Source organism: Triturus cristatus, chromosome 7, assembly GCF_964204655.1.
Source record: "Triturus cristatus chromosome 7, aTriCri1.1, whole genome shotgun sequence".
Lineage (NCBI taxonomy): Eukaryota > Metazoa > Chordata > Amphibia > Caudata > Salamandridae > Triturus > Triturus cristatus.
The window spans coordinates 1,834,368,734-1,834,393,995 of NC_140590.1; the positions used below are offsets into that span (position 1 = coordinate 1,834,368,734).

General features: G+C 44.3%; 1 protein-coding gene across 1 annotated transcript in view; it reads right to left on the reverse strand.

Moving 5' to 3' along the window:
• Positions 1 to 25,262, reverse strand: part of LOC146813350 (transient receptor potential cation channel subfamily V member 6-like) — a 184,778-nt gene that overhangs the window by 126,326 nt on the left and 33,190 nt on the right. Inside the window, exon 6 of the mRNA XM_085620159.1 lies at positions 16,433 to 16,605. Within this exon, the coding sequence (XP_085476285.1) occupies positions 16,433 to 16,605 (173 nt within the window). The remainder of the gene's footprint in view (positions 1 to 16,432; positions 16,606 to 25,262) is intronic.

Here is a 25,262-nt window from a genome sequence, read left to right on the forward strand (position 1 = left end):
TGTCTCAAGTCATTTCCTTCTGCTCTTTTCCCTGAATCTCCTGAAGGACCAACTGAATTTGTCAAATTATTCCCAACATATGGAATCACCAATCCATTTTCACCTGTCCTCTGCTTGTCAAACACAGGCATAACCGGACCTATAGTTACAGGCACCGTAACAGCTTCTAGATTCTTCGTTAACTCTCTAATCTTCTCAGTCAGTTCTGTTGTGGTTCTGGCTAATTGTCTGGCATCTTCGTCACTACCTCGATTCTCTCTCTCCCTGAAAGAATTACTACCTCTTGATTCAGGTGTCACTTTTTCCTTCTCAATGATACAGACTGTATCTCTTATTGGAGAAACAACTGGTGTACTTTCATCTGGTTCTGGTCTATATGGAGGTGGTCTTTTGTAAATCATGTCATTCAAGACCTCATCCTCATACTCATTAACTCCATATCTTCTCATTTCCGATTCAGGAAACCTTTCTGCTCCTCCTTCAACTGTTCTCATCGGATATAATCCCTCCGACATACTAACATCTCGCCACCTTTTCATTCGATCATGATGAGTCTCACGATCATGTCTCCTCCCAAACATGTACCTGTAATATCCTCCAGATCTCTGTTTTTCTCGCTCATGTACTTCCTCTTCCCATTCCACTAAAGCCTCAAACTGTGTAGGTCTTGGTTTCGGGTCTAGACATAACATCTTTTCCCGTAAATTTCTCAACACGGCCAGATTAAATGAACCATGTTCTGGAAATGCTAGAACACCATCTTCTTTAGTATACCTAACCCAATTCTCCAACCATATACAGGTATGAAACCCATATTTCGCAGCCATGAAGGATGCAGGTGTTTTCGCTGGAGGTAACAACTCACCCTCTCTCGTCTTAACATCTTTATCCTTGTTAAACCACTTTTTAATTTTTCCAAAGAATGTTTTCTTCTTTTTCTCTTCTTGGTAATACATTTTAGCATTTACCAAACCTTTCTACTCTTTTCCGTATTATAAATATACAATACGAATTTTCAACCAATAACAGCGCGACTCACACTAACGCACCAATCCTGGAGCGTCTACGTCACTAGAATAGCTCTTCCAATCCTTGCGCGGCTCACACCAACGCACCAATCCCAGCGCGAACACTATTCTGATCCACTATCCAATCAGAGCGCGGTCTCTATGACGTCAACAGTCGCTGCAGTCGCTTGTCTCTTGTCTCCTGTCACTCGTCTACCCCTCCTTTACAAAATCTTCAGTAGACTTCGTGTCAAATTTCTACAAAATCTATTAGTTACAACATAAAAACATCTCCATTGTCTGCTTCGCTAACCACAGAATAGTAAAAGGAAATCTATTTCACAAGAATCAACAAACTTTCATACATCCCTTAACTGTTTCCTCCAGGACTTATCCAAAGAGTCTTACAATCAATTAAATGTATATGCATCCACGCACATTCATACAAGAAAAATATAGTACATACACACAGAATCCTGCTTCCCGAGAACAGCGAGCAATCTGTCCTACTACAGAATTATAACTCATATCAACTAAGCAGCTTACCTCTGCCCAATTCCTCAAACAAGCTCAGAGAATACCTATTACTCCTCCCGCGATAAGCTTTAACGGTAAACCTTACGGATCCCTGGGACTTAAGACCAGAGTTTCACAGATAACCTTCACTACCATACATACTCTTAATATACCAGAAATATATCTAATAGTAACATACAACAATGTCACTGATTCCGAACCCAGACAATGTGACGCGCAACTTCAATTGTCACACGTTATTCCTTACAATTCCGTCTTTCCCGAGAGCAGCATATACTTCCCTCTGCCCTACTACGGAACTGCTACCAGCTCCCAAATTCCAGAAGCACTACATATAACTCAACATGACGACTCCAACATATAGTATTAGTACATATACCAACATCATCCAATAATCAAAAATCAATAAGCTAATGTACAAGCAATCTTATCAGATCAAGACAATCATCAATAACCATCCTCTGCTACCAGGAAATTGATAGAGATCAGGATGTATATAATATACTCACTTCCACGGATAGAGTAATTTCACAGTTACACGCACATACACTCATCACACACTAGGGCCCATTTCACTAACATACGCTCAAATACTCTACCAGCACTAAACTTGTGGAAGGAAACCCCTGAACACCCTGCATCTATATCGAGGTCGATAAGACCTGATTATTATGACTGTCCTGCAACATAACCTAAACAATCTATACAACAATAATCAAAATAGTGTACTCAATAATTGACAAAAAATAATAACCAACACCGTATTCAAAAGTATGGTACTTTATCTAAAATTAGTCAAAGAAAGTAAATCAGAATAAATCATTTTTCTCATAGTTACCTATTCTAGCTAATGTCAGAATGGGTCAGGACAAGTCTCTCGGTAAAGTCTCTCAAGACGAAGTCCTTTCAGCATCGATCCTCACCAACGCAGATTCGGTACGCGGCAAAGGCAAATGGCAAGTGGCAAAAACCCTCTCTAGGCTAACAATTCTTATAGTAAGTTAAACAAAGGAAAGATACATAGAAAAGTTGTAATGTCCGCTGGACCGCTGAGCAGAGCGAGAAGGAAAGGATGTAACATTGCTACATTTGAAAATCTCCGCTCAGGAAAAATAAGACAACGGAACAGGAACCAAAAAACACAATTGTATCTTGTAGATTCCACGCTTCCTCGGCAATGAGACCATAGTTCAGAGTCTTTCTCTAAAGCTCCTTTGTTTCCCAAGACTGCCAAGGACGTTTCATTTCACTTGGAGATCGCCCAAACTGCTGCTGTCCTCACGGAAATTTTCAACAAGGCAAGCAAGGACTGTGGTCAGCTGACTTCAGGACCATATTTCAGCAGGGCTCTCTCCCATCACGGTTTTCTATTTTCTAATCGAGGCCAGGCTTACAAATCGGCCATCTTTGTTTAGGCCACCATAGGCCACAATAGACCATCTTAATTAAAAGAAACAAAACAACATTACCACAGCATAGTGATTAAACAGTGTTAACCCCACTAATACCCATATGTGTATGTATTTATCTAGCTCTTGCAACATAGAAAAGCATTAATTCGAAAAGCATTTTGTGCTCAAAAATAAACAGCACATAGCAACGTTTAAACATGAAAACACGCACGTTATTATTAAACAGCACATTTATGCGCACCCACGTGTAACTCTCTCTTATTAAAACAAAACGGATTGATTAGTATAAACACACTTGCACAAGACAAATAATTAATAATTAGTTATTAATAAATTAGTATGACAAATAAACATGCCAGAGCTTCAAAAACCAACGAATTTTCAAACAGAAAACTCTGCTCCAGCAATCCCCCCTTTGGTGATTTTATCACCAAATAAAGCCAAAAAAAAAAAAAAAAAAATTAGTGAAAATTTAGTCCCATTAGGAGAAATCGGAAATGTCTTTTTTCCCCTTACACAACATTACACACCAGTCACTCTTTCGTCATCCTTCTTTGTCTCTAAGTAAACACTCCCTTAATTCTTCTAATTCAATTTCTTGTGGTTCTCTTTTCAACCTCTTGTTCTTCTTCTCTTTATTCAATTTCTTTTAGTAGTAATTTCTTGTAGTGTTTTAAGTAGTGTTTTTTATTTGTTAGGGAAAATAGATTATAAGATGTCTAACAGAGATAGTATTTTTGGGCACTTGCCAATGAACAAAGAGCTGAATCCAGCTAAAAAAGCTAACACTTTTGGTGAGATTTTTATTGAAGAAAGGGGATTAACATTAGATTATATTTTTAAGAATAATTTAACTTGCAGTCTGAAAGAAGAGGAGAAAGCTTTCCTGGATATGGTAGAGGAAAGGAGATTAAACATGCATGAGAAAGCAGGGAAATATAAAGTGAGTGAAACAATTTGGGACATTGAGATGGGAGAAAAGTTGAAAAATGGGGCTAGTCCAACTTTAGCTCTAGATGCACCACAGAAGGGTAAGTTGTGCATTACCAGAAGGAAATCTCAATATGATACATACTTTGTTGGGACTAGTGAGTGTCATGATACATACTTCATTGCAACAGGATGGGGTTTCAGAGGTGGAGAAGATACAGTTTTTCCAGGAGTGTATTATGTTTGTGGGAATAAGGCTTATTACAAGTTGCCTGACCATTGGTATGGCACGTGTTATGTGGGCCTGGTCTTTCCAAAGATCTTTCATGTAGATAAAATAGAAGATGTAGAACATATTAGTTTACTAACCCGTTTCAAGAGAGAAACTTGGTCTGAAATAGTGGGTGATATTTTTGGGGTTTTGATTCCAGCAGTGGGAATTTCTTTGAATGCTTATGGGATTCGGAAACTGTCGACAGTGGTTGATCGTTTATCGACAAATACCGCTGGAGGGTTTCTTTTGGTGAATACGGAATTAAGTGCCGTACGTGCCATGTCTATGCAAAATTGACTTGCCCTTGATATTCTATTGGCCAAGGAGGGTGGAGTCTGTGGAATGCTGAAAGTTCAACATTGTTGCACTTACATTCCAGACGAAAGCAAAGACCTGAAGGTCTATATCAAAAATATTACTGATTTGCATGAAGAATTAGTACCACTTGAAGCTGAGAGTTTATGGACTAAAATAACTAATAAGATAATAGCTGTTAAGGATTTTATTGCAAAAATAGGTAGTACTATTATAGGTAGAATATTGTTTCCTTTATCTTGTATAATTGTTGCTATATTGATACTGAGATTAGTGTGTGTGTGTTGTAAAAACAGGAGAGGGGAAAATAAATTGAATAAAGAGAAGAAGAACAAGAGGTTGAAAAGAGAACCACAAGAAATTGAATTAGAAGAATTAAGGGAGAGTGTTTACTTAGAGACAAAGAAGGATGACGAAAGAGTGACTGGTGTGTAATGTTGTGTAAGGGGAAAAAAGACATTTCCGATTTCTCCTACTGGGACTAAATTTTCACTAATTTTCTTTTTTTTTTTTGGGGGGTTTATTTGGTGATAAAATCACCAAAGGGGGGATTGCTGGAGCAGAGTTTTCTGTTTGAAAATTCGTTGGTTTTTGAAGCTCTGGCATGTTTATTTGTCATACTAATTTATTCATAACTAATTATTAATTATTTGTCTTGTGCAAGTGTGTTTATACTAATCAATCCGTTTTGTTTTAATAAGAGAGAGTTACACGTGGGTGCGCATAAATGTGCTGTTTAATAATAACGTGCGTGTTTTCATGTTTAACCGTTGCTATGTGCTGTTTATTTTTGAGCACAAAAGGCTTTTCGAATTAATGCTTTTCTATGTTGCAAGAGCTAGATAAATACATACACATATGGGTATTAGTGGGGTTAACACTGTTTAATCACTATGCTGTGGTAATGTTGTTTTGTTTCTTTTAATTAAGATGGTCTATTGTGGCCTATGGTGGCCTAAACAAAGATGGCCGATTTGTAAGCCTGGCCTCGATTAGAAAATAGAAAACCGTGATGGGAGAGAGCCCTGCTGAAATATGGTCCTGAAGTCAGCTGACCACAGTCCTTGCTTGCCTTGTTGAAAATTTCCGTGAGGACAGCAGCAGTTTGGGCGATCTCCAAGTGAAATGAAACGTCCTTGGCAGTCTTGGGAAACAAAGGAGCTTTAGAGAAAGACTCTGAACTATGGTCTCATTGCCGAGGAAGCGTCGAATCTACAAGATACAATTGTGTTTTTTGGTTCCTGTTCCGTTGTCTTATTTTTCCTGAGCGGAGATTTTCAAATGTAGCAATGTTACATCCTTTCCTTCTCGCTCTGCTCAGCGGTCCAGCGGACATTACAACTTTTCTATGTATCTTTCCTTTGTTTAACTTACTATAAGAATTGTTAGCCTAGAGAGGGTTTTTGCCACTTGCCATTTGCCTTTGCCGCGTACCGAATCTGCGTTGGTGAGGATCGATGCTGAAAGGACTTCGTCTTGAGAGACTTTACCGAGAGACTTGGCCTGACCCATTCTGACATTAGCTAGAATAGGTAACTATGAGAAAAATGATTTATTCTGATTTACTTTCTTTGACTAATTTTAGATAAAGTACCATACTTTTGAATACGGTGTTGGTTATTATTTTTTGTCAATTATTGAGTACACTATTTTGATTATTGTTGTATAGATTGTTTAGGTTATGTTGCAGGACAGTCATAATAATCAGGTCTTATCGACCTCGATATAGATGCAGGGTGTTCAGGGGTTTCCTTCCACAGGTTTAGTGCTGGTAGAGTATTTGAGCGTATGTTAGTGAAATGGGCCCTAGTGTGTGATGAGTGTATGTGCGTGTAACTGTGAAATTACTCTATCCGTGGAAGTGAGTATATTATATACATCCTGATCTCTATCAATGGTACATCTGGAAATGTATTTGCAAACGCAGTTCGGTATTACAGCTGTGTGACGGTGCATCTGCGGCTGCAATTTGTAATTTCAGTTCTATGCTAGAGCTTTGTGACTTTACATTTGGAAATATATTTGTAAGCGCGGTTCCGTATTACAATATGTCATGGTGCATCTGGAGCTGTAATATGTACACACAGTTCTGTTCTACAGCTATATGATGGTACATCTGGAAATATATTTGTAAATGCGGTTCTGTATTACAGCTGTGTGAGGGTGCATCTGGAACTGTAATTTGTAAACACAGTTCTGTACTAGAACTGTGTGACTTTTATGCTTCACACATGAACTTGAACAAAGCGTGAATGCAGGCGAAGTTTCCCCATTGTTGACAGACTTTATGAAATGAAATGGCTAGAGTCACCCTGTTTCGATTCTCTTCAGGGGGGTGTCTGGTGTATGTAGGGAGGGACCCATAGCTGGCTCGACTCACTAGTTGGACTGTTCTTAGCCCTGGATGGTAAGATGTCAACACGGCAATGGCCCCGGCCGTGCAGCCATAGTTCAAACAGTACCAGCGTGCCAGAGGTCTTGCATCCCAGGGAGCAGCTTCCACTGTCGGGGGGGAGATGGGGAAGGGACAAGACATCTGGGCCATATAATGAAAACAGCGCCCTTTCATTGTTAGCACGACAGCGCACCTTTCAAAAGCTGCACCCCGCGCAAACATGGAAAGTGCAGCATATTAGCATAAATGCACTGTCCCCAGGGCAGCCACGAACTTGTGCTGCCCTGGGGGCAGCACATTCAAGTGAAATACAGAGCTGCTTTAAAGCAGCCGCTCCATGTTTCACTGTGCAGTCGGCAACCTGCCTGCACTTTTGAGAGGGGGAGAGAACGCCCTTTAGGCGGGTGCAGTGAGTGACTGCACTCACCTGCAAGGGAATGACTGGGGTTCCCTGGGACCCCTGCGCCCCCCTCCAAAGGGCTGTCATCAGGGATGCATTGATGGTGGGCTACCTTTTTATGCCTCCTGGCAGCTTATTGCCTTTACACTCCTGTCTATAATACAGGGTGGGTGCAGAGGTAAAGAGATTCCCTCATTTGCATGGGGCCCCTCCCCCATACATATGAGGTAACGCCCTCTTAAGGACGCCAGTGCTATCTGCATTACAAAAGGGGCCGCACAAGCGTTTGCGACCCCTCCTGTATTACCAAAGTGCCCCGGGGTCGACCCTTAGAAGCAGTATGACACTCACTGTCATGCAGGACATAACTTCGTCTTTCTTTGTAGGTCTGTCCTTCAAAGACAGCTTTATGTGTCTCTCCAGACTGTTATTTTACCACTAAATACATACGTAGTCCACATACATCGAGGGGCTTTTGGTGAGAGCGTCATCCATTGCGCTGTTAAATTGTCGGTTCCATTTTACTTCCAGCCACGACCGCGCACAGCATGGGCAAAGGGTGAGTCCACTTCAACCATTGGCTTGGCTGCACAAAGCCTGTGCACATTGTTCAAATCCTCCTAAAAATAGGTCGCCTTCAGTGACAAAGCTTGCTTTTTCATTTCAATTATTTTTTAGATAAGAACATAAAATACCTGCTACTTATTTTGCCTGCTCTTCCGGTGGTAGAAGTGCTTTGTTTTCAGCCTCCTTTCAAGAGGATGAAGTGGTTGAATCACTACCATTGTGAGATTGTGGCAGCCTGTGATATCAGATGAGCGCTTAGGTTGGGATTTATTTTTGGCTCCTTTACAAATAAGGGAAATAAAATGCCTGATGCCGCTGCAAGGCTTGTTATTGAAAGAAAAAATAATTAGCAAAATGAGTCACATGGACGAATGCATTTCTAATGCAAGCAGAAGGCAGCCAAGCTCAAGTGGCCATATCCTTTGTTGGTTTTTGTTTTAAGGCATATGCTTGCAATAAACAAGAACACAACATTAACCTTTGCAATTAAGTGCAACTCGTTTGCCACAGACAATATGCAGCTGCTGAGCATCTGGCTTGACACCTCTACACATCCATACTATGTATGGAAACCCTCGTAGTGAAAGCGTCTTTACCTGCACGCCTTTGCCTGACTTATCTTATATTTAGCATTAATGGACCCTCTGGAAAGGATACACAGTGAGAGATACAACACAGAACTATATTGATGAAAACGCATTAAACATCATGAAGTTATAGCCATGATCTAGAGATTCCAGAAACCTTTTGTGCGTGCTCGTTTGCTATACGTATGATTGCATTAGTCTTTATTTGGGTCTGGGGTTTGGGAAATCATGTTCTATAGCCTACATATGCAGAACCTGTGCAGTCTATGTGCTGGGCTCGCAAAGGACGGAAACACGGCATTTTCATCTCTCTTCTAACAAGCATTTGCAATGCAATAGGTCTCGCATTTGCTGGAGTTGGAGCTATTGGTATTGTAAATGACAATGCCTTTTATTTATGTGTTTGAAAACCTGGAAGTGGTGTGTAAATACGCGCTTTGTACTTATAGTCGCTGCTTACGAGAAGCAAGGCTGGCAGTAAAAGAGGCGTACTAACTCCCAGCCTTGCTTCTCGTAAGCAACAACTATAAGTACAAAGCACGTGTTTATGCCCCACATGCAGGTTTTCAAAACAGAAATAAAAGGCGTTTTTTAGAGTTGAAGCTATTGGCGTTGTAAATGGCAATGTCTTTTACCCATGTGTTTTGGTTTGGAGTGTAGTGGATGTATGAACTGAGAAACAGCTGCAGCTCTGCCTAGAGGACTTACAATGAGGAATTACAGACGGGACCAGAGAATCAGCTGCAGCTCTGCCTAGAGGACATACAATGAGGAATTACAGACGGGACCAGAGAATCAGCAGCAGCTCTGCCTAGAGGACCTACAATGAGGAATTACAGACGGGACCAGAGAATCAGCTGCAGCTCTGCCTAGAGGACTTACAATGAGGAATTACAGACGGGACCAGAGAATCAGCAGCAGCTCTGCCTAGAGGACCTACAATGAGGAATTACAGACGGGACCAGAGAAACAGCTGCAGCTCTGCCTAGAGGACTTAGAAATGAGGAATTAGTGACAGAACCAAAGATGTATCTGAAGCACTGCCGAGAAGACTTAGAATGAGGAATTACCAATGAGACCAGAGAAGCAGGTAGCAGCACTGTCTAGAGGACTTAGAATGGGGAATTACCACTGGGAACAGATTCACAGCTGCAGTACTGCCCAGAGGACATAGAATGCGGGATTACCAACGGGACTAGAGTAGCTCCTCAACGTGATAATCTGGACCCCCTGGTCAGACAGCTGGAGGAGTGACAGGGTAAGATTGTAAGTAGAGGCCAGTCAGTAGAAAGATGTATGTGTCGCCCAGACAAACACCCACCCCTCTCCCTGGTCGGTAATGGATGAACCAGGTCCCTGGATGCCAATGCACAGCCGTCTGTCGTCCCCACCATTCCAGGCCGTGGCAGGAAGCTGAGCAACACACAGAATCTCTGTAAACTACTGGACACAACAATGTGTTAATGCCCTGCCAGTTCAGGAGAAAACAAACTGTGTGCAGATAAGGATACTATTCATTCACCAACAGAAGAAATACACAGATGTGAAAGTCGTGTCTTTAACTTTAGCTTCTTGGGCTTAAAGGATTTAGTGGCAGCAGAGTGTGAGGTGTGAGTGTGAGGTGTTTACTGAAGTATTGTTATAACAACATCCAGGCCCAACCTCTCAGCGAGTCTTATAAGGGTTCACAGGTCGATACTTTAGTACTGACGAATGTACCCGTCCATTTCCTTGTGATGCATATATTAATTGGGCAGGAAAAATTGGTAAAATAAGCTACAGCCAGTCTAAGTGCTGGGGTACTGCAAATGCAGCCCAATCTCACAGAATCAGAGTAAAGTGTGGACATAGAAGAGACAAACGCACAGCTCCTCAACACTGCTCCCATATCATAATGCATGTGTAGATGTTTTAAACTGGGCACTGATGAAAGCCAACCCTTTGCCTATCCACAATATTTGCAAACTCTGGGCACATGTGATTGGCACCATGTTGTAACTTATTTCTGTTAGGCAGATGAAAGAGACAAAGTGAGAAGAAAAACAAATTGTGTGAAAGAAAAAGACACAGCTATTGCAAGAGATTAAAGCCCGGGGAATTTGACTCCAGGCAGACAGGAAAAATGACTTACGCCAGGCACAGAACGATAAACAAAACTACATTGGGACAGAAAAGATATAGCAGCCAGGCAGGGGGGAAACATGTGAAAGAGACTGCCAAGTAGCCCCTGAGAGGTGTGATACTTTCAGCCAGTTCTCACTTTTTGGTAAAGCGTAGGTTTCAAAATTGTAAATTATGGGCTGAAAAATGAAATTGTAGCCAGGAGGTCAAGGTGACAATCTAGAGCGGCGAGTTGTCGTCTATGAATATCTTATAATGGAGGCTCTGTAAGATTTGTAGAGCGACCCCTCTAAAGAGCCTTTCCCTCGGCTGAACAGCGATAGTGTGGTGTTTGTTAGCTCTAGTATATATGCCACAGGATACAAGAAACCACACGCCACACTTCTTGGGTGCTTTACGACTGCAGCGTAACCAATCAGGTGCAGATTTGTGGTGCGACTAATCCCTTAAATGATCCCTACGCATTTCTGTACTACCTGCAGTCACAATACATTCTTTTACTTTACTACATCATGCTGTAGCTTATCTTAGTTGTTAGAGCTACTAATTTAGGAAAAAGGAGAAGCGACCCGAGTCACAAAAAGTGGAAGTGATTCTACAAGGATCACGCGAAAAACGATTAAACCAGATTAAAATACATGTCACACAGTTTCCGCAGATAAGAACCAGGGGGCATATTATCAAGAAACGGCGCTAAAGCGGCGATAATGGGCTTGATCATATGCTGCAGAGAATTCCCATAGAAGCCCATGTTGACACCAGAACATGGGCTTCTATTGGAATTCTCAAGGGCATATAATTTTAACGCCGTGCTTGTTAATATGCCCCTTAATTGCTAAATTAAATAAAACTTTTATACGGGGCAAAATGGGGACAGAACCAATTGAGTCCATTTTTGCTACATATGTGATATGAAATGGGGCAAGCGGGATTCGCAGCAAAGGACTGTCATCAGAGTAAAAATGGTGACCAATGATTGTGAACGATTTTTGCTGTATTTACTTCGGAAGAAATGGAGGAAATGTGTCATTTATTTCCGTTTTCAATCAAGTAAGCAGATAAATTAAGACAAAACATTTTGCACCATTTTTAACAAAGGATTAGCATTTCTTGTATAATAAAAGATATATTATTATACGTGTAAACTGCTTACAGGCATTGAATGCATCCTCTCTTCTTTTGAGCCTGAGTGTGAACATTGTGATTGGGACTTGAGTCCAGCTATGTAGCAGAAAAAAGTATACTGAGGTCGAGGTATGCTTCGCAAAACAGACACAGCAGGGAAACGCCAAAACATGCTAATGTTTGCCCAAATCCAGCATAGCAAAAATAAGGGCATAATGAGGTCTCCCTCTCCGCTGACCCACAGGATGTGCAATCCTGTATTTTGTTGCAATACGTGTCAGATGGGTTCTAAGGGGCATATCAACAACAACCGGCGATAATTATCGCTCAGCGCTCTTAGCGTGAGGATAATTATCGCCGGCTAGCGTGAACTTTTATCGCTGAGATAGCGTGCTATTAGAAACACTTATCTCAAAAGCGATAAAATTCCAGGCTCAAGCTGCCAATTGTGCGGTTATCGCTGGAAATACAGCGATAATCGCACAACGTTTGGCGATACCTTGCTGATAGGGCAGGGCAGACTCAGCCATGATATCCACCTTCCATTGGATATCATGGCTAAGTCAAACTAAAAGCAGGCGTAAGAAAAGTAGCGATAACCAAGGTTAGCGCTACTTTTCTTATCGCTATGCTTGTTAGCGTGCCCATTGATAATTGGAGAAATGTCGGTTAGCGACATTTCTCCAGTTATTTTAGGACCGAACGCCCACTTTGCATCTCATTAGAGATGCAAAGGTGGGGGTTACGGGAAAGGGCGCTAAGGCAAGGATTCACGCGATAGCGTGACCTAGCTGATATAGCGATAAAATTATCGCTGCCTTGTTGATATGCCCCTTCATTTTTTGATAGGCACGGGGAGATTAAGTAATTTGCCCAGAATCACAGGATGTTCAGCGTCATTACCGAGACTCAAACCCAGTTCCCCAGGTCCGAGTTCGAGCACCCTAGCCGTTCGGCCAACTCCTCTCCCCTTATACAAAGCGAATCACGCACAGAAAAGGCATAATGGTTGGTTCCCAAACAAAGAACCAGCGCTGTGTGCATGCAGCGTTGTGCATGCTCCCCTCGGATTCATCAGACCACTTAGCACAAAAAATGTGCATGTCGCCGGTAGTTCCAGAATAAAGTTAATTTCCGGCCTGCATATAAACAATTGGGCTCCAATTCCACAAACTATTTGCCTTCATACAAAAAACTAAAGTAAACAAAGGGGAGGGTGGTATAGTGGCCTCAGAGCATGAATGTAAGGGCTAAAAGAAAGGGAAGGTGAGCTGACACAGAGAGAGTGGAGGAGACATGCAAGGGGCGCCCGAACGTTTATAGTGATAATTAGAACATGCAGGAGTTTATGTGGCAGAAGGGAACATATAAAAACAGTAATCTTGGAGGGGTGGTGGGGCGGTCAAGCAGCGGTGTGGGAAAGGAGAGGGCGTGGTGGATACAGCACAGGGAGATTAAGTGACAGAACTGGAAACAAAGCTTAATTTAATTTTAAGTAAACCACCTTAAAAAGAGCTACGACCTCGGAGGCGTGGTGTGTGCGACTATGCTGAGAATTATAACAAAGATAATTCTTATAGGTGCATGAGTTTTTAATAAAAATGATTTTACATTAACAATTAAGTATAAACGTCACCGCTGTTGCAGTGACTATTCGAAATGTAATAATTTCCTCATAGGCTTTATATAAATGCAGACACCACCACCAGATAAATGAATTCACAGTTCCTATGGGTAAAGCACCATAAAATTTGCTATATAGTTTTATAGGTACTCGTGGGCTAACCACCTTTGTGATTATTTGGTGCTTTTATAGAACATTGAAATTAAGTGACATTGTTCAGATACAGGACATCCATCGTGGTATACTGTGTTAAAAGGTCTGCCACCACACAGTTTGATCAGAGCAATATCATTTATTGACAGAAAACTCTGAATGCAATAGAAGACTAGCGCACAGAAGCACGGCAGGTGAGGCAGGGACGCTGACAGGTGAGCGATTCTGAAACCCTCCAGGGTGGATCTAAGCAACCCAAGCTAGGAATTGAAAGTGATGCTTCATCCAGATGTTCACGTAGATGGGGTATATGAGGAATGACATGTGAATTGTTTATTAATTTTACAAGACAGTGGCCATCATTTTTGTTAAATAAAAAAAAAAATCTGGGTCAGTTAATGATGACCCTGAGATGTTCAAGCTGAAAGCGAAGGTAGGGGGTCTCCTATGGTGAAGCCAAAGGGAGGCAGACAGCAAACTAAGAAACCAGACTTCTAGCAAGGGGGCTTGCTACTCAAAAGAAATTTAAATATGTGTAAGAGGTGAACAACTACAAGGAAAGACTGCTTGGAAGCCAGGACAGGCTTCAATTGAGGGAGTCACACAAAGTTTCACGATGAATATAAGGGTTTTATCAGCACAGTTCTGGAGTGTCGGCTCCTGCCAGGTCAAAATAAAATCTCACTTCGAAACTGGTCTGAACCTGTCTGTACACTCATGTACTTTACTGGCAAAAAGACTGATCGATTTCTCCACAATGGCTGTAAAAAGAACCCTGTGGGACTCCACATCACCGATCCCCGTTTACATTTCACGTTTTGCTTCTTCTGGATTTCCCGAAGCGTATTTGCTTTCCCCCCTCCCCCAAGATGTGCTCCTGTATTTGTTCATGCAACACATGACTCCCGCATAGTGAATTCTGTACTGAGTCAACATGTGTCCGAGTCATTTCAAGTTAGCACGGGTGTTTATGTTGGTGCACGATTGAGAGCTCTGAAGCTGAGGCAGCAGTCAGTTCTCATAGTACCAGTCAGTGGGTCACAGACGTGTATATAGTTCATGCCCATCCACATCTTGGCCTCTCTGCGGAACGATGGACGTATATGTGGCAATTGTAATTATGCTTTTTTGGCCATGGCCCTTTTATCAACCCGCCAACTTTTTCATCCCACTTAAAGCATTGCCAACCAGCAGTGCTGCAATTCAGTGCTCGCAAGATATTTACAACACACTGGTTCCGGGGCCCCATATATCCCCAGTGTGTCCTCGGCACCAAGCCTGCCATCTCCCGGCACCAAGCCGGCACCACACCGCCCACGCCAACTGAGAGATCATGTGCAACGTCCGAGCACAACACCGGAACGAGGGCACTACACTGTGTGTTTGTGCACCGGACGGGAAGGATAGAGAAAGCCAGGGTGGAGGAAGAGGAAGCTGATGCCCTGCAGGGCCCTCCAATGTCCGACCCACCCAGAGAGAGGGTGGGACGTATGTCTGCTGCTTGCGGAGAGTAAAAATCAAAGTGTAAACCAACCATTCAGATGTCCGAGGTCTGTCCCCTGTGCAGTCCTGTACTGGGTGTTCTGTGGCTGGACGTCCCTGCTGCCTCCGGATCTGTGGAGGACGGGATGTATCAGGTTACCTGCTGGACTAGCCTGTGCGTGCATTGGCATCCAGCCTGACTGCATCAACGAAGCCAAGATTTGGATGTTGGCGGCCGGGCTAAAGACTGCAGCTAGCAATAGCGATGTGGGAGGGCTGTGCTCTTGGCTCACTAGCTGCTGGGTGCCATGCCCTTTCGCATCTCGCTGCGCTGCCGCAGGCTGCCCTCCGTCACTCTGTAACTTTTCCTAGCGTAAGGAGCATTCCCCGATTAGAAATGGGGGTCAGCTATGAGAAGCGGGGGGGGGGGGGCGAGGTCGATGAGGCCGCTTCCCAATGGATTTTGTAGGCGGCGGCGGGCGAATGGCATCAGATTGTGGACCGCAAATACAAAAAGGCGCTTCGGGATGCTGTGGTGGGAGGCGGGAGGGGTCTATAAGCGCCGCTGACCGCAAATACATAAAGGCACTTCTGCATGCTGTGGTGGGAGGTGGGAGGGGTCTGAAAGCCTCCCTGCAACAATTGCGTAAAAGAGTTCTCCTCAGCAAAACATTAAACATACAAGCGGACCAAAACAGTAGTTAGGCTCTGCTGCTTCCGGACTAAACGGAAATCAGTATCACATCAACAGCCACTAAAAAGCTAGATAAAAACAGCTATGCCAACGTTAAACTAATGGCAAGCTGCAACAGAAATTACCCGGCAGTGGGTGGAGTTTCACCCAACATACTAATTGCTTGATGCCTCGGAGAGGCAGCGCATGCGCAGCCCTATGCGAGACCTAAAAATGGGGAAATGTTTGGCTGTGGTGCTCCTGGTTTGTTCTTTTCAGGCTGACACAAAATGTTGCTTTTTACTCACGCTAATGCTATATCTGTATTTAGCTCTGAAAACCTAAGTTATGCTGACTCTGAGTACTACAAATGAAGGAATATATCCTCCCAGCTTTGATAATACTCACCGTATCCATCTCAGAAAAAGGATCATGAGTTGACCTTGCCAGGATAGAGTCTCATGACCGGAATACCACAAGTGATCTGAAGTCAGCAGCGAGCGCTTAACCGACTAAGCCTTCTTCCTGTCCCAAATAATGTACCACTGAGCTGTACCAAAGCTGGAAAGCAAGACAGGCGACCCTGTGTCTATGCCCATTTAGGACACATATTTCCCATTGGAAATGTATGTGGAACACGGAACATGTGATAACGGTCTGGTTTCATCCCACTAGCAACTTACATGTACTTTACAGTAACATTAATATGGCTCTCATGTGGAAATTGTTGAGTTAGAATTACCGCCAAATGTAGGGGCTATTTCCAGGCATGTGGCTTGCTACAAAAGCTGTAGACATTGCTTCCTCACCTTCAGTATCCATATACTTACCACAGAATTCCCCTCCACAGCGGCCATCTTGAAGGGTGTTAGCCCTTTTGTGTTTTGGATTGATTCCAGGCCTGTCCCACTTTCTTTAGGGTCACAGGACAGAATGAGGTCGTACATAACACACGCCAGTTTCTGGTTTGGTTGAAGTGTTAGGATGTGGAGAATCGTGTTACCTAAATAAAGGAAAAACTAACATGAGCAGTAACACACAAGACCTTAGAAGAGATGATTAATTAGAAGAGAACAGAGACAAGCGAGAGATCAAGGATTAGAGTGAAAAGTGACTATTACAAATGAGCTTCCAGTTGACGATGTCATGTGTGCCATTTAATACATTCATGTTTATAGTGTTAAGCTGAACCAAACCCTCTGTTGCCCGCCAAGCTCCAACATTCACCCAAACTACAGTAAAATGACCTGCCTAAAATTTGACTAGTGACTCATGCCAAGGACCCAGTGGCTGTCTATCACCTTGAAATCAATGTCCTTATCAGTTTTCTTCTTGAACAACAGGTTAGGAAAGTTGGGTTCAGCCAGGATTCTCCTCACCATTAATAGTCACATTCAAGGGGTAGCTAAATTGTGAAGATTTTCTAGAAAATAATAATTCCTTGGTAATGTTGGAAAAACACACTAATCCTCCTCAGTATGTATGTTTACCATGTCCAGTCCAAAGGATTGTGGAATAGTTGTGGTCTTGGAGAGGTTTTGTAGATGTGGATTGCTTTGTTACTTGATCATTTTAATACTTGTCTTATCTTATCCATTGATACAGTGCTTTCTATTTATTTTGGTGATTTACAAATAGAAGTAGGAATATATTTCCAAACACCTTATATCAGTGACCTGATAACTAAACTGTTAACAATTAGAGCGGTTGTATGTTGGAAAATGTACTACAAATACATTCAAAATGCAGAATTATCATGGGAAAAATATTGTAGGTCAAAGTATCAATTTTTTATACTTATGATGAGAAGTGCAAACATATTGACAAGAAACAAATTGAGATTAAAAAAGCGGAGTATAAAGATATGAACTTCAAACATATCTAGTTTTGTAAACAAATAAAAGCAAGACTCTTATAACATATACATATCTATTAAAAAAATATAATGTTCATAATTATTGAAAAAATGTTCGGAGCCCAAATGCACTTCAAGGACTAGTTACTGGCCTCCTGACTGGAGCCTCAGGGGCAGAAGGCTCCAACAACCTTGAACCCAGCACCTGGACTCTGACATCTATGAGTCTGCCTTGCTAAGTGGTGCCACCCCAGACTTGGACCCTTGGAAATGGGCCCTAGGTGCTCTGCCAGCTTCTGTGGATCCAACGGAACCAACGCATCTCCTCTACTGCACAGCACAACCAAGAGCAGAACCAACGCATCGCTGCTGCTGCGCAGATTGGACCAGTCGCAAAGACCCACATCTCCTATGCAGCTTCTTTGAAACCTCTGCTGTGCCATGCATCTTCGGAATAGGCTCTCACATCCCTCATCGACCGTTGCTTCGATGACAACTCCAGACTCAGCATCGCAGCCTCAAAGCTCCTCAGAACTGATGCATCACCCCGACTGCGCAACATCCCTGATGCCTGCCTTTGCATCGCAAGCCCATGTCGACGGGATCCTTGACGATGATGCAGGACCTCTCTTTGCAGCCTCTCTGCACCTACGAACCAATTCATCGCTGCAGCTGTGCGAATCATCTTTGATGCAGCTCCTCGCAAAACTCCTCAAACCAGGATTTAACGTACTTTGCTCAGTGAGCCTAACTGAGTTCCTGGAGCCGGCCCGTCCTCTCATAGCAATCAATCTGAACTTGTAACTTTGTCCCGGTCTGGTATGACCAGATATCCAGAGTTGACGCTTTGTCATTATCTTCAGTAAAATCATGACAGTAGCATATCTCTGTTTCTACAGATTGGAGTTTTGTTGTTTTTGTCCAGTGGCATAACAAAACTTGAGGGGGGCCCTCTGTAAACTACATAGAGGTGGGCCTCATGCTCCGGACACAGGATCTCTCAGACTAGGGATCCATGCACAGTCTTGATGGGAGCCCCTGGAGCTCGTGGCCCCACTGTAACGTGGCCTATAGGACATTGTCAACATCGCTAAGTTAGCATGAGTCCTGCAGCCATGATGCTGCTTTTGCGCGCGTTACTACATGGCTTTATTTTTTGCAAGACTCTGTTTGTGCCTTTCACATGAGAACTTTCTGCTGTGCTCATTCTCTGCCTGTTCCTTGAGTTTAGTCTGAACACTGTGAGCAAGGTCGATAAACAATGCACCTTGTTATTCTGTTCTGGTCAGTCCCTAGCACCTAGACAAAACATGCTAGTGCTAGACAAAACATGCTAATACAGCTATTACATAGCTAATGCAGCTGCTGCTGGAAACTCATACTTTGAAATTATGGGGATGCATGTTTAGGTAACATACACTTGGAGAGGGAGCTTTCCAGGGAGAAGACCAATGCGGTTCCTAAGATGTAGACATACCATCTTGGCACTAAGGTATGGAGTCTTCTGACAAAGCCCAGAGATCTTCTGTTATATAATTATACTTCTTCTTACCAAGGGGAAGGTGGTTAGGTCTTATAGTCCTTTATCCACTGTATTTATTTATTTATTATTTTATTTTAGTGTTTTATAGAGCGCGAACTTGACCCGTGATGGTATCAGAGCGCTTTACACGGTATACAGAGGTGAACAAACAAAAAGTCTAAAGTACAGAAATATACAAAAATATACAAAAAAGGTTGGCGAGGGGCAGGGGTGCTGGGAACATAGGGTAAAAGGGGATACAAGTGTATGGTTCCAGTCATAGTTAGAATCAGTAAAAACAAAAGCCCCACATATTCTCGGCGGGGTGAATTGGTGATCTGAGGAAGAAGCAATAGTCTTAGATTCGACAGGAACATTGTGGTGGTTGAGGGCAGGCCTTAGACGAGGAATTTACCCATGAGGAAGGGATTCTTCTGATGGCGGGTGGGAAAGAGTTCCAAATTCTTGGTGCTGCCCCGGTGAACGCCCTATTGTAGGTTCTTTTTTTCTGAAAAAAGACAGGTTGGAGCAAGAGGTTTATAGCAGACCAGGAGTTCCTGCTTCCTCCAGATACCACTAGTTTCTGTGCCAGATAAGCCGGGGAGTTTGCATATAGAGCCTTGTGTGCAATGCATGCCAGTTTCAACTGAATTCTGGCCTCTAGAGGGAGCCAGTTCAGCACTTTCATACGTGGAGAGATGTGGTCGAATTTCCTGGTGCCGGTGAGTAGTCTGGCGGCCGCGTTGAGGCATGCTTTTAGAGGTGCCAAAGAGATCTTGGGTAATCCTGTAAGGGTGGAACATCCATATTCCAGTCTAGAGATGACTAGTGCTTGAACTGCCATTTTTAAGTCAGGAGCATCGATGAAAGGTTTCAGCTTCCATAGGTAGCTCAGGTGGAATCCTGCTGATTTAGCCATCGAGTTAATGTGGTCTCGCATGTTCAGGTTACAGTCGAGGATTATGCCCAGGGATTTGGCATAGGGATTTGGAGTCCATAATGGTCGGTGGGCAGTTTAAGGCTGTGATGGCCTTGATCCATATCTGAATCTCCGGGTTGGCTTTTGAAGGGGAGATTAGGAGAAATTAAGTTTTCTTTGCGTTGAGTTTGAGTTGGTTAGTGGCTAGCCATTGGACAGTCAGTTTCAGGGTCTCATTCAGGGAGAGGATCTCTTTTTGTGATGAAATATTGATGTATATTTGGGTATCGTCCGCGTACATATGAAAAACTTCGGTGAGTGGCTCTAAGTAAAGATTAAAGAGGGTGGGGGACAGGGTTGAACCTTGTGGGACTCCAACCGTGACCGGGGTGGGAGCTTAAAGGTTGCCGTTAATGATGAATCTCTGAGATCGGTTGTGGAGGAAGGACCTGAACCATTCTAGGACCACACTATCCAGACCCATCCTGAGTTTGAGGCGTTCAAGTAGTTTTTCATGGTTGACCGTATCGAAGGCGGAGGATAGATCTAAGAGGATTAGAAGGCAGGTTTTGCCTTGGTCTAGGGCGTCGTCCACAATGTGGAGCATAGTAGTTTCAGTGCTGTGCCCCGGTCTGAACCCAGATTGGAAGTCATCCAGTAGGTGGAAGTTGTTAATGTGCTGAATTAGTTGCTGTTGTACACACTTCTCTAATACTTTGGCTAACAGCGGGAGATTGGAGATAGGTCTGAAATTGTCGGGGGAGGCTGGATCCAGCGATGTTTTTTTTTAAAATAGGGAGGACTTAGCCGCCTTTCAAGGGGTCCGGAATCGATCCCTGCTGGAGAGAGGCGTTGATTATTGCAGTCCAGCAAGGAACAATGGATTGGGAGGCAGCAGCGAGGCAGTTGGATGGTAGCGGGTCATTAAAGTGGTTATTTGGGTTTAAGGTAGAGAGGATTTTGGAGATGGAGTCTTCGTCATAGTATTCGAAGTCGGTCCAGATGGCTTGTTTTTTAGGTGAGGCCAGAGGGGGTGGTGTGGAAAAAGGGGGCAGGTCCGGAAGGGGTTGAGAGTAAGTGGCGGTACTGAGTTCAATTCCTAATGTCGTGATTTTATCAGCGAAGAAAGAGGAGAATTCCTGTGATGATATTAGAGATTTGGGGGATTCTTTCGGTGTTTTTCCCAGTTTATTTGATTGGTGTTTGACCAGTTCAAAGAGCTTACGGGATCTATTCTTGGCATTCCCCAATTCCGATCTGAAAATTTCTTTTTTTGAATTGAGGATGTGCTTCTTGTTGGAGTTTCTTGCCTGCCGGAGAAGTTTTAGATGCGTAGCAGAGGGGTGCTGTCTCCAGATTCTTTCAGATTGCCGTAGGGATCTCCTCTCCAAGTTGAGGGAACCAGTGAACCAGGGTTTGATTTGTGTTCTTTTTAGTTTTAGAGGGGCAAGGTCATCCAGTATGTTTGATATAGACAACGAGTAATGTTCATTGAGGTCACTGACCGTGGTTATGTGCGAGGGGGCAGATTTGCAGCGAGCCTCCAGTTTCATAAGGTCAAGGTTCTTAGTGTCTCTTATCCAGCGTTTGGGAATCACCGGTTTCGGTGTCTTTGTCTTGTGGGTCCCAGGTAAAACGAAGGAGATGGAGTGGTGGTCAGACCAGTCACATGGGTCTATGGAGATGAGCTTGACTGAGGATTCCTTAGAAATGATCCAGTCAAGGGTGGCCCCTTTTGAGTGGGTTGGCAGAGAGCAGGCTTGAGTCAGGGCTTGATCGGTTAGGAGGTCTTTGATGGCGTTGACGTAGGGATATTTAGGGTCATTCCAGTGCAGGTTGAAATCACCCAGGAAAATCTCTTTGGCATTGGAGGAAATCTTAGTTGTGATGATATCCAAGAGGTGATCGGAGAAAGAGTCGTTCGAACCTGGAGGGTGGTAGAAGATGTGCAAGTTGCAAAGATGTAATGAGTTGCTGCAAATAGAGAGTGCGAGGTATTCGCAGTAGTCAGTGGTGTCTGTCAAGAGTTCTGTGACAAGGAGGGAGGATTGGTAGATGCAGGCGATGCCTCCTCCTTTCCTATTGGAATGTCTGTCTAATCTAGCAATGTTGTAGTTGGGAGGGACTAATAAATCAAGGCAAGGGGAAGAGTATTCATTGAGACAAGATTCTGTTAGTATAGCTAGGTCTAAATTTTTGTTCAGGATGAGGTCAGCAATATCAGCGGCATCCTTAACTGCCAATCGGCAATTGATTAAGAGACCAAATAGGGGGGGTCTGGGGGAGTGTCAGGGGTCTGGACAGACAGGAATACAGGCGCAAGGTTGCTTTTCACCACACTTCTGTTATGGAGGGTAGCTGGCCTGTTGGGGTTGATGGTGACCGTGCTGATGGGGTGTTCAGGACTCGTATCTAGTGGACGAGGGATGGCTTGGACAGAGTTGTGGTCTTGGAGGATGGCTAGGATTTAGTTTCCCGTGAGGTCTAGAGGATTAGAGGTGGCAGTGGTAGAGTTGTAAGAGAGTGCGAGAGCTCGGGATTCCTCCTCTGAAAGGTGGCAAGGTTGTTTGCACGGGCGAAGATGTCTCAAAGGTAGCGGAAGTGGGTGCATGGGAGGCTCGGCGATCGGAGGTGGGGTGGTTTGAGGTGGCTTGAGGTTAGCAAGGGAGAGCTAGGCAAGGTGAAGGAGGTTCATAAGGACCAGAATGGAGCTATTGATGCTCTGTGTTAGTTTAGCCGCTCTGAAATGCATCATTTTGAGATCAATATAAACTGGGGGTGCTAGAGGGCAGAGGGGCAAAGGGTAAGGAGCAGTACAGGAGGCATGTAAGGGTGGAAGGGGAGAGAAGTTGGCTTGAGCCGACTCCAGGGTCTTTGGAGGCGTACCAAGCTCGTGGTTTTGGTGGATGGCTGGCGGGGAGGAGATCGGAGGTCTGGGAGCGACTCTGTTGGAGGTGGCGATGCCTCCTCCTTTCCTATTGGAATGTCTGTCTAATCTAGCAATGTTGTAGTTGGGAGGGACTAATAAATCCAGGCAAGGGGAAGAGTATTCATTGAGACAAGATTCTGTTAGTATAGCTAGGTCTAAATTTTTGTTCAGGATGAGGTCAGCAATATCAGCGGCATCCTTAACTGCCAATCGGCAATTGATTAAGAGACCAAATAGGGGGGGTCTGGGGGAGTGTCAGGGGTCTGGACGGACAGGAATACAGGCGCAAGGTTGCTTTTCACCACACTTCTGTTATGGAGGGTAGCTGGCCTGTTGGGGTTGATGGTGACCGTGCTGATGGGGTGTTCAGGACTCGTATCTAGTGGACGAGGGATGGCTTGGACAGAGTTGTGGTCTTGGAGGATGGCTAGGATTTAGTTTCCCGTGAGGTCTAGAGGATTAGAGGTGGCAGTGGTAGAGTTGTAAGAGAGTGCGAGAGCTCGGGATTCCTCCTCTGAAAGGTGGCAAGGTTGTTTGCGCGGGCGAAGATGTCTCAAAGGTAGCGGAAGTGGGTGCATGGGAGGCTCGGCGATCGGAGGTGGGGTGGTTTGAGGTGGCTTGAGGTTAGCAAGGTAGAGCTAGGCAAGGTGAAGGAGGTTCATAAGGTCCAGAATGGAGCTATTGATGCTCTGTGTTAGTTTAGCCGCTCTGAAATGCATCATTTTGAGATCAATATAAACTGGGGGTGCTAGAGGGCAGAGGGGCAAAGGTTAAGGAGCAGTACAGGAGGCATGTAAGGGTGGAAGGGGAGAGAAGTTGGCTTGAGCCGACTCCAGGGTCTTTGGAGGCGTACCAAGCTCGTGGTTTTGGTGGATGGCTGGCGGGGAGGAGATCGGAGGTCTGGGGGCGACTCTGTTGGAGGTGCCGGGGGACGAGCTATAGCGGTTTGGGTGATCAGTGTTGGAAGCCATTGGAGGGCTAGTTGGAACTGAGTCCGGGGTCTTTGGGAGAGTACCAGTCTCCCTATTCGTGGAGGGCGCTAGGTGGGAGGGGATCAAGGGTGTAGGGGAGAGTCCGTAGTCAGGGTCAGTAGGCATGCTGGGGGGGGATAGGATGAACTGCGGTAGAAGCCATTGGGGGCGTATGCGGGTGGCTGGGCACAATAGGTTGACAGGATGGTGGGTCATTGGTGCAGGTGCTAGTTATCCTATCTGTGTTGTGCACATGGTTCCTGAGGAGGATGAAAAGGTATGCAAATTTATTAAGCTTATTGGTTGAGGCTTGGATCAGAACGATGCCATTTTTGTAGAGGGTGATGGTGAGGTCCGCTCGAAGGGTAGAGGAGGGAGCAATTGTGAGTTTGGTGCCGGATGGAATGTTTCTGGTTGAGCAAACGTTAAGAAGGTGCGCCTAGGTTTTGCGCCAGGCAGAAGTTCTTCTGGAATAGAAAATAAGGTCATTTATGCAAATGCCACTGTCCGTTTTAAGCGCAGGTCGGATATCAGCGTCTCAGGGTGGCTTTTTAGGGTGGTGTGCTTGAATGATTTAGCTGCGGTTTTGGAGAGGTTGGGGGGGTAGACCAGAGTATAGGAGTTTTCCCCAGACCATGGCAGGTCAGGATGTGACATGTTCGTTAGGGAAGGGCACTAATGTGAGTCGCACGGTACACAGGCGTGATGGAGCTTTGGTGACTGAGGCATGTCTTACCGGAGTGTTTCTCATTAGTCACCAGGGCGGGGCGGCATCTTGGGCGTGCTTCAGTGTTTCAACTGGGCAATAAGTGTAGAAGTCTTCCAGGGACCTGATATTAAAGGAGATCTTAAGGTGAGCAAACAAGAGTCAGGAATGACCCTAGTGTAGTTGAGACCATATGAAGTTGTGGCCTGCAATTTAAAAATTAGGTGAGACTTCAGGCACAGCAATGTAACTGTGATGTCAAGCAGTAAAGTTTTCAAACAATAAAGTTTTGAGGTAGCGCCATCTTAAGGTCAGGCACTGTGAGGCGAATCAAGTGTGTCTTGGACCGTTGCCATTTTGGAGTCAGGCATTCATCGGCATAAAGTGTACAAGCATCAAATGTACAGGCAAGCTTAGTAGACCAGCACACACTCCAAGGGCAGTAATGCACTTCATTTTAGGGGGCATTTGCCGAGCTGCCTCATTAGCGGTATGGTTTCAGGAGCAGGAGCGGTGGGAAATGACCTGAAAAGCACTTCAGGGTGCCGCCATTTTAACAGCTTGGGAGCTTTGACCCGGGACCCTCTAAAGAGTTAAAAATGTTTTGCGATGATGGGATGTACCTGGCGCGCGTTTTGACGTGTGTGTAGGCGGAATCCTCGTCTGATTCTTCCTCCCGTGTGGAGAGGACTGGGGACGGCAGCATCAGAGGCTCGGCGCCATGGTAAGCGGGCGCTGGGCTGGATCGTGGCAAAAGC